The 13,057-nt window shown below is 42.0% G+C and overlaps 2 protein-coding genes across 8 annotated transcripts; both read right to left on the reverse strand.

Moving 5' to 3' along the window:
- Positions 1 to 1,229: 1,229 nt before the first annotated feature.
- On the reverse strand, positions 1,230 to 6,076 carry LOC133480319 (transcription factor Adf-1-like). Of its 6 annotated transcripts, none has more exons than XR_009789233.1 (5): positions 5,529 to 6,063; positions 5,037 to 5,324; positions 4,891 to 4,968; positions 2,571 to 3,502; positions 1,230 to 2,518 (listed from the first exon to the last, which is right to left on the reverse strand). XR_009789233.1 is itself a non-coding variant. In XM_061778156.1 (4 exons), exons 1-4 carry the CDS (start codon positions 5,656 to 5,658, stop codon positions 3,258 to 3,260), a joined length of 735 nt encoding a protein of 244 aa, XP_061634140.1. In that variant the 5' UTR covers positions 5,659 to 6,074; the 3' UTR covers positions 1,230 to 3,257. The 6 variants fall into 6 exon arrangements, 4 of the variants coding, with proteins under 4 accessions (XP_061634140.1, XP_061634139.1, XP_061634141.1 ...); XR_009789234.1 differs by lacking the exon at positions 1,230 to 2,518 and adding an exon at positions 3,868 to 4,045 and having other exon boundaries at positions 3,366 to 3,502; positions 5,529 to 6,076; XM_061778156.1 differs by having other exon boundaries at positions 1,230 to 3,502; positions 4,891 to 4,962; positions 5,529 to 6,074.
- On the reverse strand, positions 5,196 to 11,297 carry LOC133480318 (transcription factor JunD-like). 2 transcript variants are annotated; one of them, XM_061778153.1, is made up of 2 exons: positions 10,311 to 11,297; positions 5,196 to 5,321 (listed from the first exon to the last, which is right to left on the reverse strand). In XM_061778153.1, the coding sequence occupies exons 1-2, from the start codon at positions 11,106 to 11,108 to the stop codon at positions 5,277 to 5,279; spliced, it is 843 nt and encodes a 280-aa protein (XP_061634137.1). In that variant the 5' UTR covers positions 11,109 to 11,297; the 3' UTR covers positions 5,196 to 5,276. The 2 variants fall into 2 exon arrangements, with proteins under 2 accessions (XP_061634137.1, XP_061634138.1); XM_061778154.1 differs by lacking the exon at positions 5,196 to 5,321 and having other exon boundaries at positions 6,966 to 11,297.
- Positions 11,298 to 13,057: the final 1,760 nt, after the last annotated feature.

A 13,057-nucleotide genomic window follows, 5' to 3' on the forward strand; every position in this document is an offset into this window, starting at 1 on the left:
AACAAACTTTGTGTGTGTGTGTGTGTGTATATATATATATAGTATGTTTTTTTGGGGGTGGGGGGGGGGCTTCCATAAAGGTGCTGTATGGGGACCCATGATATGCTGTACACCCCTGACTCCAACTTCATGACTAACACATTTAGGTATCTTGTGTATTAAATGCGCTATAAATAATTTGCCTTGCCTACAAGCAACACGTTTTATGTAGACTACTACTGTCTCTTCAATACAACTAAGTTTGTTTTATGTGCTGCAGATATTTTGCCACAAGTGATGTATTCAGGACCATCGCAAAGTTTCCGTTTTGGGGTCTCCACCGTCTACGTGATAGTGATGTCGCAACGTTGATTTGGGATTGCCTCGTGGATGATTTCCTTGCTGTGCCCACCACAGGGGAGTGGAGGTCAATTACAGAGAGGTTTTAGGAGTGGTGGAATTTTCCTCTCTGCTGTGGAGCACTGGGTGGGAAGCATGTTAGCCTTGACGCCTCTCGCAACTCAGGACCCCAGTTCTTTAATTACAAAGGAACATACTCATTGGTTCTCTTAGCAGTTGTGGATCCTCAGTGTTGTTTCCGACTCAAGAGTGAAAGATGTCGGGGACTACGGAAGCAGTGATGGTGGGATTTTGAACGATGAACAGGCAAGCATTGGAGGTTCATCACAAAGTTGCAGAGAAGTGTGTGAAGGCTACCTGTATTCTCCATAAGCTCCTGCGGAAAACATCCCCAGCATCTGCGGTGAGGGGAAACATCCAGATTGGAGAGGTACAACCACTGCCACGTCTGGGAAAAGTTGCCACCAACAGCTCAACAAAAGAGGCTAGGGTTTGGGAGGCCTTCTCGGCTCAGCTAAGGGAACTTTCCCATGGCAAGACACTGTTAAAGCTTTTAAGAGCCATCCACACATTTTTTAGTAAAATTTCTGCAATATTACTTTATCAGCACCAAAATTGTTATACTCGTTTGTCCAAACAATATCATAAATTCATATGCACATCATAGTGAACATTGTGACTATTTTTTTTTTTTATCCATGACACATCACATTTGATTTAATGTATTATACTTTTAGCATAACTACACAGATAACCAAGCCCAACTGTTTGTACACTGCAGATAAATATGAATGTATTAACTGTATTTTATCTAAAAAATAAAAAAATAAAGTAAACAATGTAGTAAAATAAAGTGGATTTACTGTCTAAATTAGCACTTGTCAACAAAATAATAGAAAAATAGATTTAATAAAAACAATTACAATCTCTGGCAAAAAATTACAGAATCACCTCTCCTGGAGGATGATTATTAAAAATTTTAATTTTGAAGGAAAAACTGGCAAATCACAGATGCTCCACACAAAAAAAAAAACAAAAAAAAACTTTTGTTCAAAACAACACCCTTCTGGCTTAAATAAAAAAAAGCAAGAAAATAGTTTTGTTAGAGCAAGTAGAGGGGGAAAAAAAATCACAAAAAAACAAACAAAAAGAATTACAAGACTACACCACTAGTACTTTGTTCCACCACCTCTTGGTTTTAAAACAGCTCGCAGTCTCTGAGGCATGGACTTAACCAGTAACAATCAGTATTCTTCATCAATTTGTCTCCAGCTTCCTCTGATTGTGGTTACTAGCTCAACTTTGCAGGTTGGAGCTTTGTCATTGACCATTTTATTTCATTTCCACCACAGATTTTCAATTGGATTGAGATCCAGACTATTTGCAGGCCATGATATTGACATTATGTCTTTCTTGAAGGATGGTTTTTACAGTTCTTGCTCTATGCGACAATGCATTATCAGCTTGAAAAATGTCATCCCAAAACATCCTTTCAATCGATGGAATCAGAAAAGTATCGAAAATCTCAATGGAAACAGCTGCGTTTATTGAAGATGTAATGACTGCCATCTCCTTTGTGCCTTTCCCTGACATGCAGCCCCATATCATCAATGACTGTGGAAATGTGCATGTTTTCTTCAGGCAGTCATCTTCATAATTCTCATTGGAACAGCACCAAGCAAAAGTTCCAGCATCATCACCTTGCCCAATGCAGACTGGCGATTCATCGCCATCACTTTCATCCAGTCATCCACAGTCCACAATTTATTTTCTTTAGCCCACTGTCGCCTTGTTTTTTCTGTTTAGGTGTTATTGATGGCTTTCGTTTAGGTAGTTTTTTACGGTTCGGGCACAGACGTCGAATCCAGTTTCTGTCCATTTGTACCTCATTTGTTTTGTTGTGCATTTTCTAGTTTCAAGACATATTGCTTTAAGTTTTCTATCTTGAGGTCTTCCTTGGTCTACCAGGACACTTCTCTTTTGCAACCTAGCCATTTAGTTTGTACTTGGTCCACATTTTAAACACGACAGACTGGGAACAACCACCTATCCATTTTCCTCACTAGGGTCACGGGGGTGCTGGAGCCTATCCCAGCTATCTTCGGGCGAGAGGCGGGGTACACCCTCAACTGGTCGCCAGCCAATCGCAGGGCACGTGTAAACAAACAACCATTCACACCTACGGGCCAAATTGCCCGTAGGTGTGAATGGTTGTTTCTTCTTCAATTAACCTACCATGCTTGTTTTTGGGATGTGGGAGGAAACCGAAGTGCCCGGAGATAACCCACGCAGGCACGGGGAGAACATGCAAACCCCACACAGGCGGGGCCGGGATTTGAACCCCGGTCCTCAGAACTGTGAGGCAGATGTGTAACTAGTCCTCCACCATGCTTCCTAGGAACAACCAACATCAACGTTTGCAACGTTTCGTGACATTTTACCTTCTTGAAGTTTTATAATTCCTTTGTTTCAACAGACATCTCTCGTGTTGGAGCCATGAATCTTGTCAATCCCAGCAAAGATTGTCACCCAGACATTTATTCTTTTAATGAATTCATTCATTTTCCGTACCGTTTATCCTCACTCGGGTCGCGGTCGTGCTGGAGCCTATCCCAGCTATCTTCAGGTGAGAGGCAGGGTACACCCTGAACTGGTCGCCAGCCAATCGCGGTGCAGATGTAAACAACCATTCGCACTCACAGTCACACCTATGGGCAATTTAGAGTCTTTCATTAACCTACCATGCATGTCTTTTGGGATATGGGAGGAAACAGAAGTACCTGGGGAAAACCCAAGCAGGCACGGGGAGAACATGCAAACTCCACACAGGCGAGGTCGGATTTTAACCCGGGTCCTCAGAACTGTGAGGTAGACGTGCTAACCAGTCGGTCACTGTACCGCCACATTTATTCCAATTGTTAAAAATTTAGCGTTACGGTGGTGGCGTCATAAATTAATTTATGAATTTGAAATTTGACATGTTCCTTCTGGTGGGTTGGCAATCGTTGCAGGGAAGGGACCAGGCTTTTAAAGAACAGCTCATCCTCTGAGGGTGGGAGGGCTGGAGCAGAGTTGGCACGCTGTCTCAACAAATGAAGTAAGTGCTCCTCTATCTCCCTCTCCTTCACGTTCCCTGCAGCGTTCTTTTTACCTCTCCTCCTTCCTGTATGAAATAGAAACACCATATTTATTGATTAAAAAAAAGCAGTCTGTAGTTTGTTTGTTAAAATATTGAAATCAGAGCAGACCAAAAACATTTAACCAAAAATGAAAAGTATGGAATACATACTCATATATATATAGAGAGAGAGAGAGCAAGAGAGAGAGAGAGAGATAGATAGATAGATAGATAGATAGATAGATAGATAGATCTATATATCTATAGATAGATAGATATAGAGATAGATAGATAGATAATATATCTATCTATATATATATAGTATTTTTCCATGTTTATTGAAGCTATATAACATATGACTACTGAAATAAACAGACTTTTCTACCATATTCTAATTCATTGAGATGTACCTGTACATTTGGTAGCACTACCCTCCACAGCTTTTGTCAAACTTTTGGTTAAATCATCAGGAGTAACTGTCAAGGAGGCATGTCTGAATCCCCCATTCCACAGGAATATAGTGCCCGAACAGTCAAGTAGCTCTGCGTAGCTGTCGACGTGTGAGAGCGTGCAGGTGGAAGAGATTGACTGAAGCAGTAAAAAATATGGAAATTTTCAACCACCATGAATTATATAATGAGACTGTGTTGAGCATTAAAACATGCACTTGATCGCACCTGCGACCAAGAAAAATGATCGCACCTGCGACCAGTTTGGTCACAGTCTCGAGCCCTGATCATATGGCTTTCTCTTACCCTGGAAGTCCACCCTTTTGTGGTGAGCACTACAAAGGATAATTGCGGGATAGTTTGTCCACATTTTTTGTCTTTTCCTGCTCGATCGTCGCACTGAACTCGTTCGACACAGTTTCTTATTAAAACTTCTTTTTTTGCACGTGACACCAAACATTCGAAACGGGTACGTGTGCAGTGAGGCGTCATCTCCACACTTTTCTACTCATGAGCACGCCACCTCTGCTCACGGGGCAAATGTTTTTTTTTTCAAAATAACAATTTCAGGGCACGAGCATAGAGGTAATTTACATATCACTGGCGTCAGAAAGAATCCTTGTCCCTCCAAAACACTTTTCAGGAAACCAAATAAAAGGCATGTAGGTTGAGCCATTAACATTGCATTGTCAATGAGAGCAAGCCATTTTCAACACTTGAAAAAATATGGAATTAACAAATTTGGACATAAGAGGTTTCGGCCTGCGATATGATCCGATTAGTCGACCAATCGCAAAAATAATCAGTGACTAGTCGACTATCAAAATAATTGTTTGTGGCAGCCCTATGGTAATCTTAATTGACGTAAAACAGGAAAGGTTGTGTTTGATTGTATGTCAGACAGTGAGTTAAAAAAAAAAAGTGACTGTCTTTTTTTTTTTATATAGTGTATGTAAACATCTGGTTTCAACTGGATGTACGTACCCACAGGTGGTCTTTTTGCAGGGGTGGCAGCTGGAGCCTCCTGTTCAACTTCACCTGACAGATCCGGTTCATCTGTAACTAGATAGAAATAAAGTGAGAGAGAGCGCTCTAAACAAATAGAGTGCGAGGTAGAGTGAGTAACCAACCTCCCGTGTCAACTGATGGCCCTGCCGCTTCGGGAGGAGCCGCTTCCTGTGCCATTCCTGCATCACTGTCCTCTGCTGCCAGGTCTTCCTCGACCCCATGCCCGATGTTACTACTGCTGCTCGTATTCTCTCTCGGAGACACAAAGGGGTCGAGAAAAGATAGGCCCGCAGAGTACTTCCACCTCTTCAGTGGCCCTGCTACTGAGCCACTCTTCTTCTCCTGTTCCTTCTTCCTGTCCCTCAAATATGTGTCCCTGAGGCCCTTCCATTTCCTGCGGCATATATCTTCTGACAGAAGAGGGAGGGTGGGGGGGTGTTTTGGGGGGAATTAAAAAAAATTATAATTAAAATTTAAAAAACAATTTAAAAAGTAGACAATCAGTGTGCTGGCATCGCCAGTGGGCGGTGTTTGGTTGTGCTAAAACTTTGGCTAATGCTTTTGTATCGTGGTTCATAGTCCCAACTGTAAACAAGTAACATAAACCTACTTACCAGATACGCCAACTTTCTCGCTCACCATTCTCCAGGCTTGCTCCTTCTGTGTACGGTCCCGGTAGTGGAAGCAAGAGCTATCATATAGCTCCGGGTGCGCACAAACAGCGACAATAATTTTATCTTCCATTGTCCACTCAACAACTGCTCGGCGCCGTGTGTGACGCAGTGTACTGTCGACGCCGATTGGCTGTCGTGACCCAGCGTCACGCGAATTTGTGGCTTGTGTTCACGTGTTCCATTTGCAATTTCCATACAACATGTTGCAATTTCCATTGCCAACGTGTCTACTGTGCCTTATACTTGTATTATGTACCTTGTGTTATTTTGAAGCTCATATATTTTATATGTTTGGATGTTTATATCGGACTTTTACATATATCTTTGTATTTAGTCTTCGTCATACTGTTGGCCACAGTGCTACCTAGTGACTGGAAGGCGTAATTGCGCTTCCTCCCACATTACAAAAACCATGTTAGGTTAATTATCCATCCATCCATTTTCTGAGCCGCTTCTCCTCACTAGGGTCGCGGGCGTGCTGGAGCAGGAGGCGGGGTACACCCTGAACTGGTTGCCAGCCAATCGCAGGGCACATCGAAACAAACAACCATTCGCACTCACAGTCATGCCTACGGGCAATTTAGAGTCTCCAATTAATGCATGTTTTTGGGCTGTGGGAGGAAACCCACGCAGGCACGGGGAGAACATGCAAACTCCACACAGGCGGGGACGGGGATTGAACGCCGCACCTCAGAACTGTGAGGCTGACGCTCTAACCAGTCGGCCACCGTGCCGCTTAGGTTAATTAAAGAATCTAAATTGTCCATAGCTGTTAATGTAAGTGTCGTTTGTCTTAAACATGTGCCCTGCGAATGGCTGGTGACCAGTCCAGAGTGCACCCCGCTTCGCTCCAAAGCCATCTGGGATAAGCTCCAGCTCACACACGACACGAATGAGGACAAGGCAGCGCTACAGAAAATAGATGAACGGCTCTTATTACATTCAGTAATTGACTTCATGCTCCCGAGGAATAGAAAATGTACTTTTGCCATCCAACAGATGGAGGCAGAGACCACCATCTTGTGACGTCAGCGGCCGGATTTTATCAACGCAAGCTCATTTGAAGAGAAAATGAAATAAACACAGTTGCAATTCAATATAAATGGATACAAATAGACAATCATATACAGTGTGATAAAAAGTAAAAAAATAAATAAATAAATACAAAACTTTGAAAATGAGTTAAAATGAAAAGAATAACCATAAGTTCTTTTCAAATATCCACTAAAAATAGATGTTGCAAAATATAGCACAAATTTGGAAATGTGCCTGGAGATGAGGCAAAAAAAGCACAATTCAAATTATTTCATTAAAAAAAAAATCTCACAGTGCATTCATGGCTATGTAAACATGTTTACAAAATAAATACAAACAGCATTTAATAGAGCATAATTTATTTCACAAGACTATTAACTGTGGGCTCTGGATGTCATCCCAAACGCTGCGCTGAAATAGAAAACTTGAGGACTGCATGACATGCCAGACACACCTAATTAATTGCACAATGTGACACTCAGCTGTTGGCTACATTCGAGTTTGTCAACAACATGCAAACAGACACACTTCAACATGTGCACCTGGACAATGTAATGTGATCCAATACACAATGGTGTGCAGTGCAACATACTGGGTGGAGGGTCAAATGAATAAATCTCAGTATGATACAGTGCATTTCTAGACCACTGTACACCACATTCACGATAATAAACGTATTGTTAAATCAATACCTTTAGAGTAATATTATTTGCAAAGATAAAGTTCCTGCCCAGGGGGTCCTTCATTAGGACTTAAGTCATAGGCTAACGCAGTAAGAGTAATAATTACAGTAAATATTTGTATCACGTAGTAGTAAGTACAATGATAACTGAGCGTGGCTGCATGTGCAGCCTGATGTATTTTCCATGTATTGTACAGGTGCACCTAATGTGATCATGAAGAGTACATATTTGACTGTAAATCCTGCAAATGTGAATGGATGTATTGTCCTCAGAGCCAATGTCTCAAGTGCACAGTACACAACTTATATATTGAAAAAAACACACAAAAGCACCTTTTGTTTGACGTTTGACCATATATGATAAGCGCCTTTTTTAAAAAACCCAAATTCATTAATAAAGCTGCCTTGTGATACATGAAGTCCAGTGAAAACATTGCACAACACAGACTGTACACTGCTGAATGTTTCTGGACCAAGGGGCTTTTCAGGCTTGTCTTGTGCAGTGACACGGAGGAAGGGAATTATCCAATTTCCCTTAATAGGTCCAAAAATTATGGAAGCGTATTGCATTCACTTGGAAAAAACAAAAACTCCTGTTTTTCTGAGTAATTTTTTTGAGGGTTTTGTTTTTTTGAATATTTTTTTTGTTTTTCTGACTATTTTTCTCAGTTTTTCTGTCTAATTCCACCCCACTGTTTTTCTGACAATTTTTTTTCCAATGACAATACCATCTATGTAAATCCGAAAGGACTATCTCCCTGTGTCTTAAACCCATATCAAATTAAACTTGATCAAACTAAATAAGCCGGTCATGTTGCTTACTAGCAAGGAGTCACTTGCAGTTTGCAGGTTCTCGCGTGAGTTCGATGTGTCCCGATAACTCAGGAAAAAAAAGGTGGAAAAAAAATAGTCCGAAAAACAGAAGAAAAATAGTCAGAAAAACAGGGGGGATTACTAAGAAAAACAGGAAAGAAATTACTCAGAAAAACAGGGGGGGGGAGTCATGAAACAGGGCGGGGGGAATTTGACAGAAAAACAGAAAAATAATTAGTCAGAAAAACAGAAAAAAATACTCAGAAAAACAGAAAAATACTCAAAAAAACAAAAACAAAGCCTTCAAAAAAATTACTCAGAAATGTTTTATTATTTTTTTTTGTTTTTTGTTTTTTTGAATCCAAGTGAATGCAATACGCTTCCGTAAAAAATAACTGTTCACTTACAACGTATTTTTGTTGAACCATCTATGCGAGAGATATATAGACAGGCAAAACACTTCAATGCTCTTCTACTAATCAGTGGTTCTCAAGCCTTTGACACCAAGTACCACCTAAAAAAAAAAAAAAACATAGCTCTCCAAGCACCACCATCATGACCAACATTAAAATACAGCAGTGCAGTTGGCCTAAGTGCTCATCAAAACAAGGCAGTTTTATAAATTTACATGTAAGACTATTGCAAAGTAGACTTTACACCGATCTGATCGGCTGATAATTATCATTTTATGCTGATCGGCTTTAATGTCATAATTCGCAGAGCCAATCGCTCCCCAAAACACATTTACTCCATGTCGCCATCGTGTACAGTATATTTGAATCCAAAAGCTAGTTTATTTTTAGCCTTGTTGCATGTCTTTTGACGTAGTTCTGTAAATATCTGACAACCAATAAAGTTATTTTAAAAATTTTTTTAAAACATATCGGCAGTGTGGGAGAGACAACACATAATGCCCAGACCAGACTACAAGTCAAATTTCAGATTTGTGTGTCAGACTTCTGCAATAAAATCTTGTATTCTGATACCACCGCATCCCGTCTTTACGATCACTGGGCTTTATCTTGTCAACTCAAATGCGACTGGATACACTCGTTACCATGGTGACGACAACAACAATAGATCGCATCGTGTGTATTATAGGAACAAAATTGGGAAAAACGTGTGCCGGTGGTCACCGGTGCTCGGGACAGGACTTTCATTCAAGGATTTCTTGAGGTATGTTCACTGACTTTTAATACGATACCGCTCGCAAGCAGGCCACAAAAGTTATGTAACCTAGCAAGCTAGTGCTAGCACTAACGGTTGTACGTAAACATGCCGGCGTTATGTCGAATTATGCAGTAAAGTTTCGGTGTGTGTAAAGTAATAGAATTACAGTAAGTTAGCACCCATTATTTCGTTCATTTTGTAATGTTGGTTTGATCTGACTGATTAGAATACATGACCTGAATAGAGAACACTTTTGAAGACACTCAGTATACAGTACACAAGTATATACAGTAAATGAACAAGTCATTTAAATAGACACATTGCTCCATCTTGTGATCGGATCGGTGATCGGTAATTGTTTTTTTAAACTCGCTGATGGGTGATCGGTCCCAAAAATCCTGATCGTGTAAAGCCTATTGCAAATCACTGTAGCATTATGCAGTTTGAACATCACACTTTGTTTATATAGGAAACTAAGAAAACTGTAGTTTAATGATGAAAACTACCATGTATTGCACATAAGTTAAATTATAACTGTACCAAAATAAATGCTTAAAAAAAACCAGCTCTTAAAGACGAAATGCAAATTATTGTACTAAAAAGCTAAACATGAGTGAACTGTACTTGGGAAGAATTTTCGGTACCGCTAGAGAGACCTTGCGTACCACCAGTGGTACTTGTACCACACTTTGAGAATCACTGCACTAGATAAGAGAAGGTACTACATTTTACCTGCATGTCGACCTGTTGTTGCTTGTCTTAATGTTCAAAGTGTATACAGTGGCTTACATATGTGTACTTTTTAGGAATAAAACCTCTGCCTTGTTTTTTTCTCTGAACACTTGGAGGTACCAAGTTAGCATTTTAAATCCATATTGGCAGTAGGTACAAGTAATTTGTTTGAATTCAAATGACATAATAATAATAGTTATGATCAATTATCATTTGTTCAGTTTCAATACTTGTAGTGATCTTTTTGTTGTGCGGTGTGTCGTGAGATTTGAAAGGTTGCTCTAGTGCACCTGAACCTCCCGTGGTAGTAGCTGACAGCCGCTGTTGACGTGGTTGAGGACTTTCTCCTTGAGCTGAGCCACTTGCTCTCTGAGGACATTGGCCGTAGAAGCCAAGTCGGTGTTTTGGTTCTTCAGCGTCGTCACCTTGTCCTCCAGCCTGGAGATCCGCTCCAGCTTGCGCCTGCGACACTTGGAAGCGGCGATCCGGTTCCGGAGCCTCTTTCTGTCGGCCTTGATACGCTCTTGTGAGTCCATGTCGACGGGAGACAGCGGCGGGCTCTCCCCGAAGCTCTGCACGTCCGGCACCGTCTGAGGTTCCTCCTTGGGCGGCTGCACTCGGCTGGAGAGCTCCGGGGGCTCCGCCGACGGCGCTGCGCCCAAATGGTGAGGCGGGGCTGGGAAAGGCACCGTGTCCGTTGAGTAGTTGACGGTGGTCCCCAAAGGCCCGCTGCCGTAGCTGTTCAGGTTGGTATACACGGGCAGCTCCAGCTGCGTCGTAACCGGGCCGATGTTGATACTGGCGCCCAGGTCCAAAGTCTCGTTCGTCGGCTCCTGGTTCTGCTTGTGCAGGTCCTCCAACGCCTTCACGAAGCCCTCGGCGAACTCCTGCTCGTCCGTTACGGGCTTCGGGTACAGGAAGTGGGAGCTGGTCGGCGTCCCGTTGGACTGGATGATAAGCCGCTCCAGGTCCGGCGAGGACAGTTTGAGGAGCCCCAAGTCCGAAGAGCCAAGGATGCCGTCAACGTCGCGAAGGTGCGGTTTCATGTCTGTGTCGGTCAGACTCAAGTTAATATCCTTCTTCATCATTCGTTGGAGTCTTTTTCTTTCCTTTGACACACCTTTATCGCTGTGCCGTGGCCATGACCTGCCAGACGAGCGTCGGGGCGAACTGTGTCCTGACGGTCACTTCCGCAAGCGGAAGCTGGTTCCGAGCAATGCTGGCGCGCCAACGCCGCCTCGAGCCTTTCTATGCTCCCCGCTTCTGTTATGTCACAGCAGCGCATGCGCAGTAGCAGGGCACCACGTCTGTTGTTTGATTATGAGTATATCCAGAGATAATGGGTGAGGGCAGAGGTCTCACTCTGCTTTGGATTTGAGTGAGTTATAGCACAAGGTATTACATAATTATGAATCTGTATTATTTATGTATCTGCAGTATTCTTGATGCCAAAGCTGTCAAACTGAAGGCCAGATCCGGCCCGCCAGGTCATTTTCCATGCCACTTGATGGTTCTTGCTACAATCTGAACCAAAATTGCAAATTGTCTTGCTGTTACAAATGCATATTTGTCAAGCTCCCACCGTATTTATAAAATTAAGCGCAAGCAGACAATGTACACGCAAACAGTAAAATATGTGACTTTGCTGACAGGGTGGACACGTTTGGCTAATGTTAGCATTTTAATGGGTACATGGTGGACCGTCACCAAACAACATGATTCAGTTAGCAAGCTGACTGTGTCCTAGGATGACCTATTTCGAGTTTTGAAGATTTTTATCTCAATTGATATTTCCCTATGACAGAGTGGACACATTAACCTTGACATCCAACTACTGTATTCATATAATATGGTGAGAATTACAAGACATAAGTGTAAATATTTACTCTGCAATGATCCATTGTTGCAGCCTCCACTGAAGAAAGACTTTTGTCAGACGGGCAGTCCCATAATTGGACAGAAATTTCAAGGACACACACAATATTTTTACAATGATTATGAAAATAGAATATACATGAATGACAGTTTTCCTTTTATCAAATAATTTGTGGACAATAAAACCATGTAAAAATTGTTGCTTTAGGATCATTTAACCACTATACATTACACATTATAGTTAGCAGAGCAGTATGTGGGACATGCCAAAATCGCATACATCCCACGAGGGGAAAAAATATATATATAAAATGAAGGAAACACAATTCAATCTAACATAAAAAGGCTTGTTCAACCATCACAACTGTCCCCTCCGCTCCAGGGAGAAGAGGATGTGTCAAGGATGAATACATGAATAAACAAGGGGTTGTAGAATATGGACGGAAACATTATGCAAGATGACAGGGATTAGATGCATAAATATGTTGTGCATCTTGGTATATTGTGCTCATTGATAAAAATAGGCCTTCATCCTGAGGGAAGTGATGACGTGCGCAGCCTGCCTGCATCAGCAACCACAAGTATCGCCTTCATGCTCATACTGGAAGAGGGCTGGAGGATAAGTCTGTGTGTGTGGGGGGGGGGGGGGTTGCATTGGAGGTTGCCAAGGCAACACATGCAGTGTGACGCAGGTAAGAGCAGCAGAAAGGCAGGAAGGTGATTGGCTGTCAACTGCAAAGATGGGGATGGAGTGGCATGGCACTGATATAGATGAACCCCCCCCCCCCCCAACCACACACACATATATATAAATATACTTCTCTGACCTCAGACATGCACATGAACTTCTGATATTCAGCAACATAAATATCTTCTTTTCCTTTTGGGTTGTCCCGTTAGGGGTCACCACAGCGTGTCATCCTTTTCCATGGAAGCCTATCTCCTGCATCCTCCTCTCGAACACCAACTGTCCTCATGTCTTCCCTCACGACATCCATCAACCTTGTCTTTGGTCTTCCTCAAGATCTTTTCCCTGGCAGCTCCATCCTCATCATCCTTCTACCAATATAATCACTTTCTCTCTTTAAACATGTCCAAACCATCATAGTGTGTCCTCTCTAAGTTTGTCCCCAAAACATCTAATCTTGTCTATCCCTCTGCT

This window comes from Phyllopteryx taeniolatus, chromosome 7 (genome assembly GCF_024500385.1).
Source record: "Phyllopteryx taeniolatus isolate TA_2022b chromosome 7, UOR_Ptae_1.2, whole genome shotgun sequence".
NCBI lineage: Eukaryota > Metazoa > Chordata > Actinopteri > Syngnathiformes > Syngnathidae > Phyllopteryx > Phyllopteryx taeniolatus.

Coding starts and splice junctions, on each gene's coding strand:
- LOC133480319 (XM_061778155.1), bottom strand. CDS start 5,658: ATGGAAGATAAAATTATTGTCGCTGTTTGTGCGCACCCGGAGCTATAT. Junction 5,325..5,528: donor CGAGAAAGTTGGCGTATCTG/GTAAGTAGGTTT, acceptor CTCTTCTGTCAG/AAGATATATGCCGCAGGAAA. Junction 3,503..4,890: donor TGCAAAAAGACCACCTGTGG/GTACGTACATCC, acceptor TATTTCATACAG/GAAGGAGGAGAGGTAAAAAG.
- LOC133480318 (XM_061778153.1), bottom strand. CDS start 11,108: ATGATGAAGAAGGATATTAACTTGAGTCTGACCGACACAGACATGAAA. Junction 5,322..10,310: donor TACTACCACGGGAGGTTCAG/GTGCACTAGAGC, acceptor TTCTGTCAGAAG/ATATATGCCGCAGGAAATGG.